A 19704-nucleotide genomic window follows, 5' to 3' on the forward strand; every position below is an offset into this window, starting at 1 on the left:
TTTTGATATTCCAACAGTTATGAATCGCTGCCAATCTTGCCACTCCAAGCACTATGAGGTCCTTGAAGAATCCACTGATTGACAGTCCATCATAGAGTCTGTTTGCCCTGTATTTCGCTGCCAACATATAGCTGAGATGGTTGATCGACCTGCTCCATCCTCCCTCTCCTCTTGGTTAGGCATCCAAGTCCAGGACTTCGACTGGGGAAATCTCAAAAAAAAAAACTTTGTCTGAGGTGTGCTCAAACCAGATTCTTGTATGTGAGAGACCCAGAGAAGCCTTCTTAGCTCCTAGCTTTAACCTAGATGGACCCTGGTTGTTGTGGTCACTTAGGGAGTGAACTAGCAGGTGGAAACCTTCTGCATGTGTACCTCTCACACTGTCCCTCTGTAGCTCTGCTCTTCAAAAATAAATAAAATTTTAAAAAAGGATTTGAGATTCAGAGGTGGGTAAATGATCAGTGACAACTGGTTGACTGAAATAGCAGACTTGCACAGACAAGACAGGAAAGTTGGTTGGCAAAGAGAACAAAGGACGCCGCAAACAAACAGGGAGATGATTCAGAGACCATGAAGTACTGGAAAAGGGGCACGCTTTGGAGGTTCTTTGCTCTAAAATTCTGGTCCTCCCTCCCCAAAGACCCAGATATTACCCTGTAACTTCACAACAACTCCCTTCTTTTTGATTTTTAATTAAGATGCTTTAAAATAGGTTTTGATTACTTGCAACCAAAGAAAACTTGCAAAGACGTAGAACTAAAGTTTTTTCCTCTGTGCCTTAATCCATCTATTTCTTAATTTGAAAATAGTTTCCAACTTAATCTGAAATGCTTAAATCCCATCCATCTTTCAAGATCAATCTCATGTACAACCCAACTAAGGAGTCTCATTGCAGTCTGTGCCCCCCCAAAAGCATCACTTCTGTGTATGGTACATGTGCATTGGTTGTTCCTACACTTGCCTTCTCCCTACTCCCGTTGACTCATTTCTTCTGCAAGCCTCAGGTTTCTCACTCCTGAAATAAGATGATTAGAGGAGACTGATATTAAAGCCAAACGCCACAGAATCTCAGGTTCTATAGTTAGTTATTATTGGTGGGGTGAGATGGGGCGGTCCCCACCTAATCAGCGCAGCATCACAGTCCTACTTTAACCAGAGTTATTTTACTTTCATATCTTCACACATTCAGGACCTGGGGAATGCCTTATTGAGAAAAGAAATCTAACACTAATGAAATATGGAAATGTTAGAGAATCCAAAAGGCTCCAGAATTCCATGTCAGTAGAAGCTGAGCAGTGAAAAAACAAAGATTCTACTGAGCTACACATTGCACTTGACATCATCAACACTTCAGACATCACAACAATCATAAAAGATTTAACTCCATCCTAATTTATGTGATTCACATAAATTAGAAGGAGCGATAGCCAACTTTGAGCTCAGGAATTTACAGATTTAAATCTGATTTCTTAACTACAATACTACCTCCTAAGCACTTTCAAGGCAAATGTCAATTTTTTATTCTTTTTTGTTTAATCCCCCATACCACTGCACGTAGGCTGCTAGCCACATCAGTGTTTGTTGAGTAAATTAATGCTTCAACAAACAAGGAGAGTCTATCCCGGATTCCATGGAGACTGACAAATGAACGTGAACTCTCCAGCTGCAACCAGGAGATAGCTATAGCCAGAGTCATGGTGTAGCTTCGGCCTTTTCACTGCGTTTTCCTTGGGAAAGCCAAATGCACAGCCTGGATGAAATTCCTCCAGGAATGGCTTAATTGATGTGCTAACTAGCAGCACCATCTTGGTGGATCCTAATGCATACCACATCCAGCTCATCGTCTTCAACTCACAATTTATTCCCTCTATCAGGGTTTTTCAACATCAACCCTTTCACATTTTGGACCAAATCACTCTTTGCTGTGAGGAGCTCTACTGTGTACTGCAGGATTCTAACAATATACTGGCCTCTACCACCAGATGCTACTAACAACCTCTTCTTCCATTGTGGCAACCAAAAATTTTTTTTAGATATTGCCAAATGTCTCTGAGGTGGGGGCTTAGGGCACAAAATAATCCCTCATTAACAAACATTGTCATCAATGATCTAGCTTTTCTCTCCCAAACAAACAGGAAAAAAATAAAATAGGCAATGCCCTGGACCTCCGTTGTGGTTAAGCCGCTTCTTGAAACACTGGTATCCCAAATGGGCATCGGTTTGTGTTCTTGCTCCTCTTCTGATCCAATTCATTACTAATGTGCCTTAGGAAGGAGTGAAAAATGGCTCAACTGGGTACCCTGCATTCATGTGGGAGGCCCTGATGATGCTCCAGGCTCCTGGCACTGGCCTGGCCCAACTTGGACCCTTGCAACCACTTGCAGAGTGAATCAGCATATAGAAGAATGCATGTTTTTAACATAAATGCCAATTGTTCTTGGAAAGTTCCCAGATTTCATTCTCTGCCTTCAAAATTCTCCTTAACTGGGCTGTTCCGAGTACTCTATAATGTATCATGCATTATTACTTGTTGACTCTATTAATCATGGAATGCCTCTTGCCTAACTCAACCAGGCAGTCTGGTGGGATCCTTCACATCAGTGAGAACTTAAGATGTCAGTAAACCACATCAAAGCTCATAAACAGTCCCAGAAAGAGCACAATGAAGAAAAGCCTTGTAAAATGAAAAGAGTAAAATGATCCTCTTTGAAGAAACCTCAAGACAATAAGACATTCCCAACATCCTCCAAGAATTTCCTACCTACACAGACTGCATTAGGCACTTCTCTACAGCTTCTCCAATTGGATCTTCTTACCAATACGATGAAAGGCATTCATCGTTTTATAGATGGATAAACTGGGGCCCTGAGGAGTACAATGATATGCCTCAGGTCACAAAGGTAGTCAACCATGTCCCAACCTTGAATTTGCTGCACCGCGGCAGTCTATGAGAAAATTAACAGCCAATGAAGAGTCAAGGTGATAACAGAAGGCCTTTCCACCTGTATTTGATGCAAAAATCAAAAAAGAGGATACTTTGAATACTAACAAAGTGCATCCTCGACAATCAACCTTATCAGTCATTCTTTTTTTCACTTTTCTGCATTTGCTGAATTGTTTTTGCTTTAAATATGTATTCTCTACCCAAAAAGAAGGAATTAAAATCCTTTTCTGATAAAATACATGAATTCCCAGGGATATTAACACTTAACACCAGCATCTAATAAACCATTATCAACACTTCTCACACAGGTTCACAGGTTTATCCTAGGTTCTGAGAAATTTGACAAAGCCATCACAGTGTGAACTGCCCCTGTTTCTCCTCTTAACCATTCCACTTCTAAGAATTTCTCCCCAAATTCAAAAATACTGCACATTAAAGTGGACCTGGGACACTGGAACTTATGCCATTGGTTCAGAAAATGAGGTGCCTCTATAGTTCCAATGTATAAAGTTGTTCAACTTACTGCTAAACAAAAATCCAGTTGTAGAACAGCATACTGTAGAGAAATATGCATTATACACAAATGGATGTATATGCACATGAGTATACAGGAAATTACATGTACCAATGTTGTGTAAAAAGTTATAAATGAAAGAAATCATTCATACTAATCACATCTGCAGAGCAGGACTTAAAGCTAGGGAGAAATAAAACAGATTTGGGGGTTCAAGCAGTTTTCTGCTTTGCATTTTTGTACCACTCTCCAAATAGTTTTAAATTCTCTTTTCATGATTTCTATACACTAACATGTAGAAGCTAAACACATGTGACATATATCAGGCATTTGGGGTTCGTTTTTTAAGAGACAAAAAGGCCTCGTTCTCATACAATGGCTTGAAAACAAAGCAAGATAGGAAACAGGGCTGTCATCTGTTAGACCGCAAATGCTCACAAAACAAAGCAGCGTGTGAAACTCTCCCAGCCCCTGTGTGCACTGGGAGGCATAATGGAGACAGTTCTCTCCTGGCACACTCAGAGACAAAGCTAGGCTCCCACCCTCCAGTGAGGGACACAGGTCATGCCAGGATGTTAACAACAATAATGGTAGTAAAATCCTGCAGCGCAGTCTAAAACAATGTCCCTAACAGTTGTAACTATTTTACCCCCAATCAAACCCTCCCTCAGGTATGTCTCTTTCTAAAGCAGCTGCTACATCTTGGCCAAGGAGTGCCCATGTTTTACATTCTCCTACTTAAGAAATATATGCCAAGTTCCAATGGCAGATGACCTGGGCTCTGGCCCTAAACTCTGCTGCATTCAAGAGCCTTTCCAAAAAATTCATGGAAAATACACACCTACTTAAAACGAACACACAAACAAATATTTGCAGTCTTCAAAAAATTCTTCACCAAAATAAACATATTTTGTGGGACCAGTATGGTGGCAGATCAGGTTAATCCTTTGTAGCACTGGCATCCCATATTGGCACTGGTTCATATCCTGGCTGCTCCACTTCTGATTGGGCTCTCTGCTTGTGGCCTCCACCCATGTGAAAGACCAAGAAGAAGCTTGGATCAGCTCAACTCTGCAGCCATTTTGGGAGTGGGCAAAAAAAAATAGAAGACCTCTTCTCTCTCTCTTCCACTCTCACTGTAAAATCTGCCTTTCAGATGGAAATCAATAAATCTTTGGGTCTGGCGTAGTGGTTTGCGGCTAAAGTCCTCAGCTTGTACACGCCAAGATCCCATATGGGTGTCAGTTCTAATCCCGACAGTTCCACTTCCCATCTAGCTCCCTGCTTGTAGTCTGGGAAAGCAATTGAGGACAGCCCAAAGCCTGCCCTGCACCTGCATGGGAGACCTGGAGAAAGTTCCTGACTCCTGGCTCTGGATCAGCACAGCACCAGCCATTGCAGCCACTTGGAGAGTGAATCATTGGATGGAAGATCTTCCTCTCTGTATATCTGACTTTGAATAAAAATAAATAAAATATTTTTAAAAATAAATAAATCTTTGAAAAAATACTTTGTCATTCCATTTTGGGGAGGGATGATCATTATATAGTTGATTAGGGAGCAAAGGGTCAAGAGCTATAGGAGAGTAGGTACGACCGTTATTTCCACATTCTCTCTTTTTCCTTCCTATATCTGGGGGAAGAGGGAAAATTAAGCGAGAAGTCACACTCAGCCTCCCAACCACTCCAGGGTCCCCAGTGTGGGGCATGCTCTGAGGGCACTGCTCAAGTGGTTTTGATAGTTCAACAGGTCTGAATTACTGCCAATATTGTCGCTCCAACCATGATGAAATCTCCACTGGCTGACATAGTCCACCTTGGAGTTTCCATTTGTCCGGGTTTTCACTGCCAATGCTTAGCTGGGGTAGTTGATCATTTTGTTCTCTCTTCCATTCTCTGTTATGGTACCAGGTGTCCTCTGCAAGTTCTTATGTACCATCATATCCTCTTTGTGCCACTGGCTATGTTGTCTACTGTTTCATCTAAGTCACTGAGGCAGCCCAGCTCTGACATATGCACTCCACAGTTGAACCATAGAACCTGTAATTCTCTCCATGTTTGGAGTTCTAGGTCCAGGGATTCAGTTGGGTGATTCCCAAAGAAACAACATCTGAGGCAAACCCAGACCTGATTCTTGTGTGTGCCTGCCAATACAGGGTCCGAACAGTCTGTCCCTCCAATCAGCCTAAGTGCACACCAGTGGTTGCAACTGCTGGGTCAGTTTTGTTTCCAGCCATGTCTTCTACACAAACCAATGTATGCTGCAGCCCAGACCGATCCTGCCCATCACACACTTGGCCACACAAACCAGGGAGAGCTGTAACCTAGTTGGGGTGACCCGCAATAGCCCTTACCATGCTTGCCCTCTGCCCTAGTTCCCATACTGGCCAATATGTACAGAAGACTGGCCCAGTCTGTCCCACATCACATTCAATTCTAGTGCATGTCAATGGACACTGATGCCTAGTTCAAACCAACCAATCCCACTATCCATTCTACACTGGTTCTGGTGGGTGCCACTCTCCATCTAGCCATGCCTGCCCCTAGTTCTGGTTTCCATGCTCACCAGTGGAAGTGGTAACCCAAGAGAGAGGTGCCCACTGTTTCCTTAATGGATCCACTCCTACTCTAGGATCTTGCACTCTCCAGGTGATACTGCTGTTTAGCTTGATAAAATTAGACCCAGTGCCAGCATCTGCCAGCTGATGCTGTGGCCAAAGCCCAACCAACTCACACCCACTCTGGTTTATGCATGCACCAGTAGGAACAGTTGACCCAGCCTGGCTATCCCCTGATTCAGCTCACATGTAGGCCCACAGGTATTGTAGTTCTGCCCAGGCTGATCTGTCCCCGATCCCAGCTTTCATGCTCACCAGTGAGAGAGATGGTCCAGCAGGGGAGCCCCATGAACCCGCCTAATGTGTTCACTGCCTACCCCCAGGTCTCACATGTTTTGGTTGAGCACTGTAACCCATTCTGGCATGGCCTGCCTCACCTCCGTATTTGCCAGTGTGTGCTGTTGTCTGGTCGCCCCTAGTTTCAGCTCATGTTGGTGGGGACTATAACCTAGCCCCACCCATTCCAGAAAGCCCCCAGTCCAGGCCCTAATGTAAACTGGCTGGTATTACAGCCTGACCAGACCTGACCTGCACACCATTCTGGTTCTATGATTTGCTAGCAGGTGATATGAACTGGCCTAGCCTGGCTTACCCCAGACCTGAGCCAAATGTATGCCAGCGGATGCCATTCCCTGGCCTGGTCTGGGCTGCTCCCTGTCTTGGTTCTTGTATTGACCTACAGCAACTGTGTCCCAATAGAGGAGTTCCCCAAGCTACTTCATCTGAACCTTTCCCAATGCCAGATCTCATGCACATCGGTGGGTCCAAGGGCCAGCCCTACTTAGTCGACCTTCTGTCCTAGCAGGAATAGTGACCTTTCCTGACCAGCCCTCACCCTTTCTGGTTCTTACTGTTGGGTGTTACAGCTCAACCAAGCATGGTCCATAACCAGATACAGCTCACACATGGCTCAGCAAAAACAGAAATCTAACCCAGACCTCCCCATGCCCATCCTGATTCTCTCAAGCTCTTTTGGGTACTGGAGTCTAGCTCAGTCTGGAATATCCCAGACCCAGTTTACATTTGTGTCGAGGAAGACTGCAGCCATGTCCAGACTGCAGCCCCCTCTCCGGCCCTCATACTCACCAGTAGGGACACAACCCAGCAAGGGTGTCCCCTTAGCAGCTCCAGGCCTATTTCTAGCCACAGATCTTGTGCATGCCAGTGGTTGCTCTGACTCAGCTTGGCATAGCCCCTCACCTGTCTTGGCCTTTGCATTTGAATGCTACAGCCTAGCCTGACCCAGCCAGCCCCCAGTCCCAATTGCCGCTGGCAGGTGCTGCAACCTAGCCTCATTCAGTCTGCTCCTATCCCTTACAAAATGGCAGGTATGGCAGCCTAGCCCAGCATGACCTTCATTCCATCCTATTTTCTGCACTTGCCAGTGGGCTAAGATCTGCTCGGTCCTGCCCATTCTGCCCCCTTCCAAAACCAGCCCACACACTTGCCAACAGATAGACCTACCTTGCCCAGCCTGCCAAACACCCAATCCTGGACCATGTGCTCACCAGTGGGAGCTGTGACCCAATGAGGGAGTTTGTCATTCCATTTTTCCACAAACGTTTTAAAACACCTTTTGCAGTGGCTGGCATTGCAGTGCAGCACATTAAACTGTTACTGTTTTAATTCCTCGTTACTTTACTTCTGATCCAGCTTCCTGCTAATGTGCCTAGAAAACAACAGAAGACTCCCAAGTACCAAGGCCTTTGCAGATAGAATTCCTCAACCTAGCCAAGACACAGCTACTGGGGAGTGAACCACTATATGCAAGTTTTCTTTGGTCCTCTCTCATTCTCTCACTCCTTCTATTGCTCTCCTCACTATTGCTCTCTTTGTCTCTCTGCAACTCTCAGTCTCTGGTTCACTCTATCTTTCAAACAGATAAAGCAGATCTTAAACAAAATAAGGAAACACCCTCATATAAGCTCATTAAACCTCACACAGCTTCTCTCTAAAACACTTTGTTCATGTCACTTGCTTTACTTAATTCTTATAAGATCAAATACAACATATGGAAAAAGCACACTACTGGTGAAAGAGAGTGGAAATGGGAAAGCTATGCAATGGGGAGGGGGGTGGTCAGATATACAGAACATCTCCATCTGCCTTTTCACTTTGTTGGCGCGACAGCATAGTGGTTAAGGTCCTCGCCTTGCATGCTCGGTATCCCATATGGGCACCAGTTCTAATTCTAGCAGCCCTACTTCCCATCCAGCTCCCTGCTTGTGGCCTGGGAAAGCAGTCGAGGATGGCCCAAAGCCTTGGGACCCTACACCCATGAGGCAGACCCTGGAAAAAGCTCCTAGCTCCTGACTTCGGATTGGCTCAGTTCCAGCCGTTGCCATCACTTGGGGAGTGAATCATCGGACGCAAGATCTTCCTCTCTGTCTTTCCTCCTCTCTGTATATCTGACTTTCCACAAAAAAAAAAAAAAATAAACCTTTTTAAAAAAAAAGAATACAGCAATTTACCATAGGGGAGGGTAAAATAAAGATGTGCTCTCCCAGAGAGGTGAGGTAGGAGATACAGGAGAAGGGGAAAAAAAAAATGGTGAGCTGTCATCTTGCACCATCCAGCTGTGAAGTAGAAAGTCTACGTTGTTTCCTTCTGAGATACAGCTGCCTGTTGGACGGAGGCTGTGAAACCTCGCCTTACCAGTGACGATGTGGAACATTTTGCTAATTGAAGCAACAAGTGAAATTTTAGGTTAGGTCAGATGCAATTACCCAAATTGGAAAGTTAATACCAGTGCTCATGCCTACCGAGCCACACAGAGCAGGCTGGGAGCTAAGTCGCACGTACTTTACATTCACCAAACCCACAGTGATCCACACACTTCCCATGGCACAGGACTCCCACTTCCCAAATACATGCTGACTCACTGACTGGGCAGAAGGGCATGAGACCAGACCGCAACAGCAAAGGGTGAATGGAGGGAAAAGAGAGACTAGAAGATGCATAGGAAGGAGGGGAACCCTGACAAAGACAGGAAGAAAAAAGAAGAGATGAGGAGGACTACAAAGAAAGAGCGAGAAAACAAGAACTACTCAAGGACTATTATCTTTCAATGTCTTGCACACGCACGTGTGTGTGTGTGCATGTGTGTGGTTTCATTTATTTGTTGGATGCAGTGCTCAAGGGGCCAGACACTGCTTGTTGCAAGGCAGTCCTTGAGAATGCTGGGGGTCAGGCTTGGAATTTTTTTCTCCTCTTCAGGCATCTGTTTCCATAGAGACCAAGAATTCCTGCTTTCAATAATCACCTCTCTGATCAAATGTTTGATCTTTCTTACTGTCCTTCCTTCATCAAGCAAGGAAAAAGCCTAGGAATCACGCAATGAGAAGAGGCAGAAGGGCAGACCAGCCACCCTATACCTTCCTGGCCCCAAGCCTCAGGCCTGGATGCAGCCACAGAGCTGTACTTCTAGCATTTCCACTGGTTACCTTCCTCCTCCCCAAGGAAAGCACTGGAGTACTTCAGCCACTCAGCCCCTGCACAGCCTCAGGAGCTGAAGCCCAGGGAGAACTTGCGACAAGAGAACAGCAAACCCAGCCTTCTGTGGCACAGCCCTCAGCACAGCCACAGGGAGTCTGAAGCACAAAAAACAGGTCACGTTTTCCTCTTCTAGTCAAGACCACGGACCCCAACAATCTCCTCTCCTGCTGCCATCTAAATCAGGCCCCTCAGATTTGTTCTTCACTTCACACCCCATATCTGGCCACTTGTCACTCCTGTTTACTTGTGTACTGTTTCTCAGAGCATCTTCCTTTTCCCTGGTCTCACCGGCACTGTTCTGGCCTAGGCCTTCATTATTTCTCAAGCCACCGACTAAGTTGCCACTTGGCTGGACCCCTGTGTTCCGGGCACATGCTCTGTCTCACTCACACCTCTCTCCTCCCTACCAGGATCTGTGCTTTCTGCTATCTACCAGCACCTCAGGTCAACCAGAAGCAGCCAGGACATAATTGGCAACTAGGAGTTGGGATCTACCCACACAACCACCAAAGTATCTCCAGTACTGACATACAGAGTGGTAGTATGAATTTTGGAAACCTATGCAGTTTTATCTTCAGGAACCCAATTTCTCAACCTTAAAGATAAAAAGGTATCTTATTACTACATTGGTATAAAGAGGATTCCATTACAGTTATATTCACTTACTGGACTGTGGCTTTTACAATGATGACATGTTTGTGGACCCTAAAGTTACAGTGGTCTTTCACACTGGGTCCCTTGGATAAGTGACTCAGCACTGCATCACTTCTCTTGTCAATCTGCAGTGGCTTCTGCACTGCCTACAGAACAAAATCCAGCCTCCTCTGCAGGTTCCCCCTGACCTGAGTTCAGTCTCTCCCCAGCACCATCTGCTATCACACTTCCCTCCTCCCACCCATCTGGACTGCAGCTTCATGGCCTACATGCAGTTCTCTCAACACACCACACAGTCTTTGCCTACCCTTGCGCCTTAGTACTCGATTCCTTCTCCAGCTAGTCATTTCTGCTTCCAACATCCTTTCCCTGTGGCCATCCCTAGTGTTCTTTGTTGAAACCATGACTCCTTCTTTTATATCTCTGCAGAATTTCATATTTTGTTATTAGATCATTCCCTCTGTTTTTTGCCAAATATTCCCAGTTCTAATTGGTAATTCTTTCATAGCACATTATTTCTTAAAAGTGCCAAAATACCCTTGCCAGCTACCAGGCAGAGTATTACACAGCAAGATACCAACAGTTATTTCTGTATATACAAACCCAACAGTAAACAGAAACCACTGGGTCGTTCAATTGCTTCCTTGTTAGTGACACCGCATCATTAACACTGCACACAATTGAAATTTCATTAAAAGTTTCTCTCCTTTGCCCTGATGCATTATTGGAATAAACAGATATTTTAGTTCTACACTACTGCAGGCAGTGACATGTCAGGTAAAGCAATGACAGGTAACAAAAATAGTTAAATCTTTGAGTAAACATTTCAAAATTTTCTAATTTCTCAAACGGTGAAGAATTTTTACTCCCCAAGACACTTAGCTGCACTGTCAAAAACTTCCAGGTAAGTTTCAGAAATAGCTATTCAATTTGTTCTAACTGTGTATTAGTTGGTTGCTAAATTACACACTTCACAACAAGAAAACATACAATATAAACTCCAGAATTCCTCACTACACCTCAAAGTTGTAGCTTTTGTCCAAGAGGGTTCAAGATTACAAGCACAGAATGTAAAAAGCATGAAATGACCATAGAGCTTACATATAAAAAAAGAGTCAAACCAGAATGCAAAGAACTTTCAATATTAATCCTTAAAACTGAGAAGATTCAATTTAAGATACTGATTAAAAAATAAATTTAAAGATAAAACAATCTATTATTAAGTGTTTCATATGTAAATAAATTTCAAATTCCTAAAAAAAAAAATAAGTTAATTTATGATGAATCAATGCAAAAATAATTAGCATTTCTGGTCAAGAAAGAATAGCCTCTGGCAAGCTAATTATTTCTCTACATCTCACACGAGAAAACTCTAGAGGTCTGAGGTTTATATTAACCATCACTCTCTCCCCTCTCGTGTCCTTGCACATAAAAAATGCTCGTTACTGAGCTGGTCTTTTTGCCAACAGTTTCATTTTTTTTTTCAAGCCTGGCCTCGTTTCTGTTACAATCTAGCTGGATGCTTATTTTTAGGTTTGGTTAGGCATATTTCATTATTAATGCCCTTTTAAAATGCAAAATCTGTTCATGCTTCCATTCATTCAGCAAGAATTTACCAGGCTCTTAGTAAATGCCGAGCAGTGGCAAGAACACAAAGGCAAATAAGGCAAGACTTACTCTGAAATTTTAGTTGCGATCTCCAGGGGACGAGAAGAAAGGCTGGGCAACAGAGCACACCTCGGCATGATGAGAGTTGTGATGGTTAAGTTCAGGCTGTTGGGGAGCATGGAGAATGCCCTGCTCATGCAGCCTACAGGATTTAAGGAATATCCAAGCTCTGAAGAGGGAATAGGACATGTCCTAGAAAAGCAGCATCCAGATGGCAATGGGACAAGCTGTCCTGAGCTGACAGAACATTGTGTGTGTAGACTACAGAGATGGTGGGAAGTGATACCTAGTGGTAGAGAAAGGACCAGAAGTCTTGCTGGACTGCCTTTCCAAGGCATCGCAACAGACTTCAGACAACCACTGAAGGATACTCTGAACTTTACCTGAGCAGCAGAAATCTGCTGGTCATAGCAAGACATTGTTCTGTAAACTTACAAAGCTAGGGTCAGATCAAGGCTTAATTTGCCTCATTCAATGACGCTTTTGTTCTGTTGCCTTCATTTCCAGTGCTTCTCAACACTCTATATTTAAATCAAGAAGATATATTTGTTTCTGAATCTTGTTTCACAAGATTTACATATTTACAATGTTGAACATGCTGCCCGGATTACAGTCATCAAATTGTATTGCTTTTATCTTTAGTCATTATTGATATATATATATATATGACTTCCAAAAGTTTGTGGAAATTAGAATTAAAACATAAGTATATTTCAGTGCAAAAAATTTTGAGATCCGTACATAGATTTTTCATAACATACATTTTCATGAGTTGTTTGAAGAACCCTTGTATGCACAGACTTCAAAATGGTTTAACTGTAAATAAATTTTTAATTCCATTTTCCATGAACATTTAGAAGTATCTATGTAAAAAACAAATTTTAAATTTCTATTTTATGACACTTTTCATGGTACACATTTATGTATACATACAATATTCATGTTTACATACGTTTTCAGTCCTCCCATCAACTTTTTAAAATATTTTACTTAATAATTATTTTAAATATTAAAAAAGAATAAACTGGGCCCAGCGCAATAGCGCAGTGGTTAAGGTCCTCGCCTTGCACGCCCGGGATCCCATATGGGCGCCGGTTCTAATCCTGGCAGCCCCGCTTCCCTTCCAGCTCCCTGCCTGTGGCCTGGGAAAGCAGTCGAGGACGGCCCAAAGCTTTGGGAACCTGCACCCGCGTGGGAGAACGGAAGAGGCTCCTGGCTTTGGATCGGCATGGCAGCGGCCGTTGCGTTCACTTGGTGAGTGAATCATCGGACGGAAGATCTTCCTCTCTGTCTCTCCTCTCTGTATATCCGCCTTTCCAATAAAAAGTAATAAAAATAAATCTTTAAAAAAAGAATAAACTTACCTTTAACTTTAAATACAAAAAAATAAACCTTCCAAAAATATTTTTACTTAATATCTATTTAGTTTTACTTTACATCAGTTACAGAGATGGAGTTAGGGAGACAGAGAAAGAGAGAGATTGAGAATAGAAGGGAAGACTCTTCCCAGATGACCACTGTGGCCAGTGCTGGGGCCAGGCAGGTGCCAAGAGTTCCAACTGGGTTTCCCACATAGGTGGCAGGGGCCCAAACACTTGAGTCATCTTCCGCTGCTTTTCCCAAGCTAATAATAGGGAGCTGGATCAAAAGTGCAACAGCCAAGTTTCAAATCAAGCTGGATTAGAAAAGAGCAGCTAGAATTCCAACTAACACTTATATGGGATACCAGTCTTACCACACTAGATCACAGCCAAAAAGCCAAGAAGCAATGGGATACCAGTCTTAAGCAAAGGTTTTACCTGCTACACCGCAACACAAGTTCCCTTTCTATAATCTTTAATAATTTTCAGCCAATAGTAACGGGACCTTCAGTAATAAAAGAAGATTAAAAAAAAATCTTGTTACATAAAAATTTTTAAATTTATTTTCCAAGCTTAAAAGAACTATATGAAAATCACTGTTCAAGAGCAGCTGAGGTTTAATTAGCCTAGAAATCAGGAAAACTCAGGGCTGGCATTGTGGCACAGCAGCTTACTGCTGCCTGCGATGCCAGCATCCTATATGGGCACAGATTCAAGTCCCGACTACCCCACTCCTGATCCTGCTCCCTGTTAAAGTGCCTGGGGAAAGCAGTGGAAGATGGCCTAAGTACTGTACCTACATGGCACACTCAGAAATCTCCTGACTCCTAACTTTTGCCTGGTCCAATCCTGCCCTTTGCAAACATCTGGAAAATAAACCAACAGACGGAATTCTCTCTCCACCCTTACTCCTCCCCTCCATCTTTCCCTCTCCTTCTTCCTCTCCTTTTGCCTTTCTCTTTCTTTCTTTTTTGTAACTTTGCCTTTTAAATAAATTTTTAAAAATAAAATAAGAAACCAGACTAAGAAAGATTATCTTCTTTCAAGTTGTCAAGCAGCTATCATGTGAAGGATTGATTTATTCTGTATGTAGGAATCAGAATCGCTGATTTTGCTCAAGTAAAAGAGCAAAATTTTGATGAATTGTACCCTAGAAGGCAGCAAAAAGCCTGTTACAGAAGTGTTCATCCTGGGCTATGTCACTGAGCTCTGGTTGGAGAGATTTTCCTTCCAAACCTATGAAACTTGGCAGACTCCCAGCATTTGAAATTTGACTTTTAAATTGACATGTCTGACTCTGTTATCCAGTAACCAGTATATAACATTGTTTCATTATCAACCATCCATTGATACTGTGCCTAAACAGAAAGGCTGCTTTTGTCCATCTCAGACCTTAGGGTCAGAAGACAGAATCTGGCTGTCACCACCTATTTTACCTTGGTCAAGCATTCTGCCCTCTCCTGTTATCACCATCAAGCAATAAACTGGAAGGGCAGATAACAAAAAAAATATTGCAAATGTATTTTCACATTATTTTTAAACTTTGAGAAATGCTGTATGGTAAGAATAGCTATTACAGTTCCCCTATTTATAAATGGAGAACAGGTTGTAAAAGGCTATTAGGTTTTCAGCTAGTAACAATAGTACAGAGGCAGAGTCCCAAGTTTCCATGTACAGACACATGCTGCTTAGTCCAATTATACAATGGAAAATAAGTGCCAACGTGTTCTATTATAAATCAATATGGAGGCATAAAGTATTAAGACTCAGTGTTAAATTCTCTAAAGGGACATCAACATATTTTTTCCATGCATAAATATTTCTGTCACATCAAAAGCTCTGTAAATCTTCCATTCTAACCAGCATGAAGGATAATCACTGAGATAAATGGAGATATTACTGGTCTTTTTGCAATGATCTATGCACTTAATTAAATAACCTAGACAAACGGATCCACTCATGCTGCACAGGCCTGACTCTGAGGATGCTGAAAGAACCATAATTAGACAAGACAGAATCAGCTGCATTTGTGCAACTGCAGTTGTACTAGAACCTGCTCTCAGAGTCAAGCCTCCCATCTGAACCAAACAGCATCATTCCAAACTGCACTCTCAATGACCAATGGGCAGTTACACTGAACTGCTGTAAACAAAGACATGGCAATCCCAGGACCAGACACAGTAGTGGATGGTGGGTGAGAAGGGGTGGGAGAGAACCCCAGCAGCCTCTGCATGCAGCACTAGGATGATCCCAAGAATGAACTTCCAGCAACAACACGTAAGAGGTAACAGCATTCCTAATGAAAATGCCTTCCCATCACAAGTCTGTCAATGCCAGTCATTCTTGTCTCAACATACTGAAAAAGCCTGATTACATCAAAGAGACAATCCTCAAAAATCCAGGAGTTACCGAAGGCTCTTCTATTACTGTCCCTCCAGGACAGAAAGACCTCATTCACTACTGTGTTTACTCCAGTGCTCAGTACACCACCTGCCTGGTACAAAGCTGGCCTAGGAAATAGGAGTATGTGTTGAGCATATTCAACACTGTAACATAATTTGAAAAAAAAAAAATCCCACGTCTTAGCAGGTCAATATTTGTGGGAAATCAAAACACACAGGTTTCATGTTCCCCTAATTTTCCTGAAGGAAGGCTCTTCTACCCGCACACAGGAATAAATCATTCTCATTTCAACTCTTTCTTTACATACTTGCTATGTTCCAAAACTGTTGGTGGTAGTTGCCATGCAGAATACAATTGGCCCTCAGTATCCATAGATTCAATCAACCACAAACTGACAACAGTTTGTGAAAAAATGCACCTTATACTGCACATGTACAGATTCCTTTTCTTGTCATTAGTCCCTAAACGATACAGTGTAAGTACTTACACAGCACCTATATTCTGCTAGTTACTCCAAGCAACTCAGAGATGATTTCAAGCATATGGGAAGATGCACATAGCTTTTATGTAAGCATATTTTACACCAGGGTCTTCTTGGGTATATGAAGACTTTGGTATCTATGGAGCTTTTGAAACCAAAATTGCCCCCAAAGATGATGAATTTTTGTTTCAGATATAAGAATCCTATCCCAATCAAAAGATTATACTTCAATATATCACTGGTTTGGAAAAACATAAATCAGACAACAACAAACAGTATTAATTCCAAAGTACCGACCCTGTAAGTCCCTTGGGGATAATTTGAGCTTAATTTTAAAAGGCCTGAGAGAGGACCTCACCAATAATTTAATTTACTTCAGTAGGAACCTGACTGGACAAACTTCGCTTTCAGCCCAGGATATGTCACCATCTAAGGACAATATGTCATCCCACTTCAGCAATGAGAACGCTAGACAGTTATAGCCCAGGGAGAACCATTCAGTGCATGTTTAAAATTACCAAACATTTCTTTACAGAGCATGAGAATTAAATTCAGTTTGGTACCACTGGCGCCCAAAAAAAGTCTATGTGAATCTTTTCTTTGGAGTCCTCGGGTGTCCAAGATTAAAGTTTCCAGTGCAAGGCAACTCTCTGAGCACTTCAATTATAAATTATCTTTGTGTAAGCAATCCTCTGACCCTGGCTCCCAGGAAAGGAAAGCAAATACCAGCTATAAGAATTCTCTGGCACAACATGGATCTAAATAAGTGGCTATTTTGCTACAGAAATCACTGTTAACAGCATTCCCCCAAAAAACTCCAACTTGTATAAAGCATGGTATCCAAGACTGACAAGCCCAGATAGGAAGTTTAGAGGCTGAAGCCACATAAGGGTTTATGAAATATAAGCACGAAGAATGCAGAATAAACAAGATCAAAGCCAACAACACATGAAATACATTTCAATGTGCAAATCACAAAAGCTGCTATAAGGGGCTCTAGCTCCCTCGTGAAATCTTCTGAGACTTCTGAGACGGTCAATAGTATTAACACCGGCAGATGTCTGAGTCAGGCGCAGCCAAGCTTTGCAGAATCGGACACACCACCAGCACTAACAGAATAACAGTGGGAACAAATACTGTCCACAGGCTGCAAAAACAACCCGAGCGCTTGCTGCTTCACCTCTCCCCCTCATCCAGCTGGTCAGTGGCAGCAGCTGCTTCTCCCCGCCCTCCTTCTAGGCCGCTCTTCACGCCTCCCCTTCCCTCCCCGCCCCCAGCTGGCGTAGTCAGCAGCCTGGAGAGATTAAGAGCTGTGGTCACTGGGCCTCCGGACGCAACTACCGAAAGCCAGCTCCCGGGACATACTCAACACCCTCGTGACATTGGTCGCCTTCACCTTCACCTCCACCCGGTCCTCTCCCACATCGGGGCTGATCTCGGAGCCCCGGGCCCGCGGCCGAGCAGCTGGAGAAGGCGCCTGCAAGCTGCGTCGTGCGCCCCGCAGGCCGCGCTACCTGAGCTGTCCATGGTGCTGGCGCGGTCCGGGGGCAGCCGCACGGGGCTGCGTGTGGCCGCCCCGGCGTTCACTCTCGACTTGGCGCCTCCCGCACCGCTGCCCGTACTGAAGTCCCCGTGACTGTCCACCAGCTGCAAAGATTCATAACCATCGTTGCCGGTCTTTTTCCGGTAGTTCCCGAGGAGGCTCATGGGCAAGCCCGGAGAAAAAGGGGGGGAGGAGTCAACCTGGGAAATGAAGGGGGAGGTGGAAGGTGGAAAGGGCTTAAAGAGAAATTTAAAAGGAAAAAAAAAAAATCAAGTGCCCGACATGACGCCAGGAGGAGGGTAAAGAGGGAACGACCACTGGAGAGGAGCTTGGCGGGCGCGGCGAAGCCACCGCCCAGGGCAGAGCGCGCGGCTCGGGGCGACGGGCGCGAGGGAGGGAGCGAGGGCGCGGGCGGGTGCGCGCGTCCTCGGTGCAGCCCCACGGAGCCGCTGGCCCAGCCGAGCTTAGGATCCAGGCCAGCCAGCCACCTTAGGGCAAGGGAGCGACCGGAAGCAATCCTGTAGGTGTCACCCTGTCCACCGGGTAGCTTCAAGAGCAGTAGGCTTGAGGGGAGGCAATAAAGAACAGAGTGGTGAGGCGGGAAGTGGGAAACTGGAAATGGGGCGGGGTGCTAGGGGGAGGGGACGCCTACGCCGCGGGTGGGAGGGGGTGTGCTTGCGTGGTAAGGAAGAAAGGGACTAGGTGAGATCCAGGCACGCCCATCTAGTATAACTTGGCCTTTATCTGCTGGAAGGTTCTGCCAGCCAAAGCCACCCCAACGGGTACCGTCCTGGAAAGCCGACTTGTAACTTGATTGAACAGAAAATCATGCTAAATGCCAGCCTCCAGTATACTTTGAGGCACAAAGAAAGCAGCGTTTTTTTTTTTTTCTTTTGCACATTCTTTGGAATAGCATTGATCCCTAAGAGAAAAGAATTGGTTCCTGCAGGGACCATGTCTGAGCCAGGTGTAACCCAGGAGCAGGATTTCCTGCTGAATCTCCCAAGTCCTTGGGCCATCATCTGCTACCTACCAGCAGCATTAGCAGGACAGGACGCTGGGTGGGAAGCAGAGTAGCTGGGACTCAAACTGGCACTCTGAAAAAAAATAGCTGTGTTACCATATGCTGGCTTAGCCAGCTGCATGATCACGCCAGCCTCCATGAGTATCTCATCCTACATCGCTGATCTTATATTCTTAAAGAAGATCCCAACATTGTGGAAGTTTCAGTACTTATAGTAAATCTGAATAGATTCTGTGAAGTCTCAAAAGTCACCTCCCCCAGGTTAATTTTCACTTGTAACTAAGAACTCAGAGGAACCCTTATTCCATTCTCTGATCAAGACCAGGTACCTTGAGAATTATCAGAGCACCTAAAAAAGAAATGTGTCGAAGTTTTTTGATGGCATTTCCTCACCAAAACAAAAACACTGCATGCATGTAAGGTTTGCTGGAGTCCATGCGGGATGCAGCTTTCCTTTTTTTCACTGTGTAAGCCTTCATTCTTGCTGCAATTGTTTTGATCATCTAAGAACACAAAATCAAAGGACAACATCTCAGAGGCTTCACCCTATATCATTTGGGACCCAAAGACTTTCCTGGAAGCTGCATAAATCTAAACAAGAATAAATTAACTGGATTGACAGATGTTTCTTGTTGAGGGATCATTTGAACACGGATCTGTAGAAAAAGGATGAATCTTGGAAGGTCAGGGAATCTTTTTAGATCTCTCCAGATGTTCGGGAAAGACCTAAGCTTCCCAAGCTGTTGTTTTCCCATCTGCATTATCTAACCAAGGTAGAAAGTCACCTGAATCATGAATCAGAAATAATGCCCATTGGCAACAAAATCAAAGAACTTGAATGGTGATGGCACGGACTCTAAGAATATTAAGCACAAATTTTATACTTTGAATGTTCCAAATCTGCTTGGTTTGGCTGTTTTGGTCCCTTGATTGCAATAAATAACTCTATAAAGTCTAGTAAAGAAATCTTTCCCAGTAGCATTTTCCAAGACCAGTGCTT

General features: G+C 43.9%; 1 protein-coding gene across 1 annotated transcript in view; it reads right to left on the reverse strand.

Annotated features, from left to right (window-relative positions):
* DNAJC6 (DnaJ heat shock protein family (Hsp40) member C6) overlaps positions 1-17996 on the reverse strand; it is a 103054-nt gene extending 85058 nt beyond the window's left edge. Inside the window, exon 1 of the mRNA XM_040978636.1 lies at positions 17652-17996. Within this exon, the coding sequence (XP_040834570.1) occupies positions 17652-17844 (193 nt within the window). The 5' untranslated portion in view covers positions 17845-17996. The remainder of the gene's footprint in view (positions 1-17651) is intronic.
* Between the last annotated feature and the right edge of the window lie 1708 nt (positions 17997-19704).

Source organism: Ochotona curzoniae, unplaced genomic scaffold (assembly GCF_017591425.1).
Source record: "Ochotona curzoniae isolate NIBS_2020 unplaced genomic scaffold, NIBS_Ocur_1.0 contig_291, whole genome shotgun sequence".
In the NCBI taxonomy this organism is placed as follows: Eukaryota; Metazoa; Chordata; class Mammalia; order Lagomorpha; family Ochotonidae; genus Ochotona; species Ochotona curzoniae.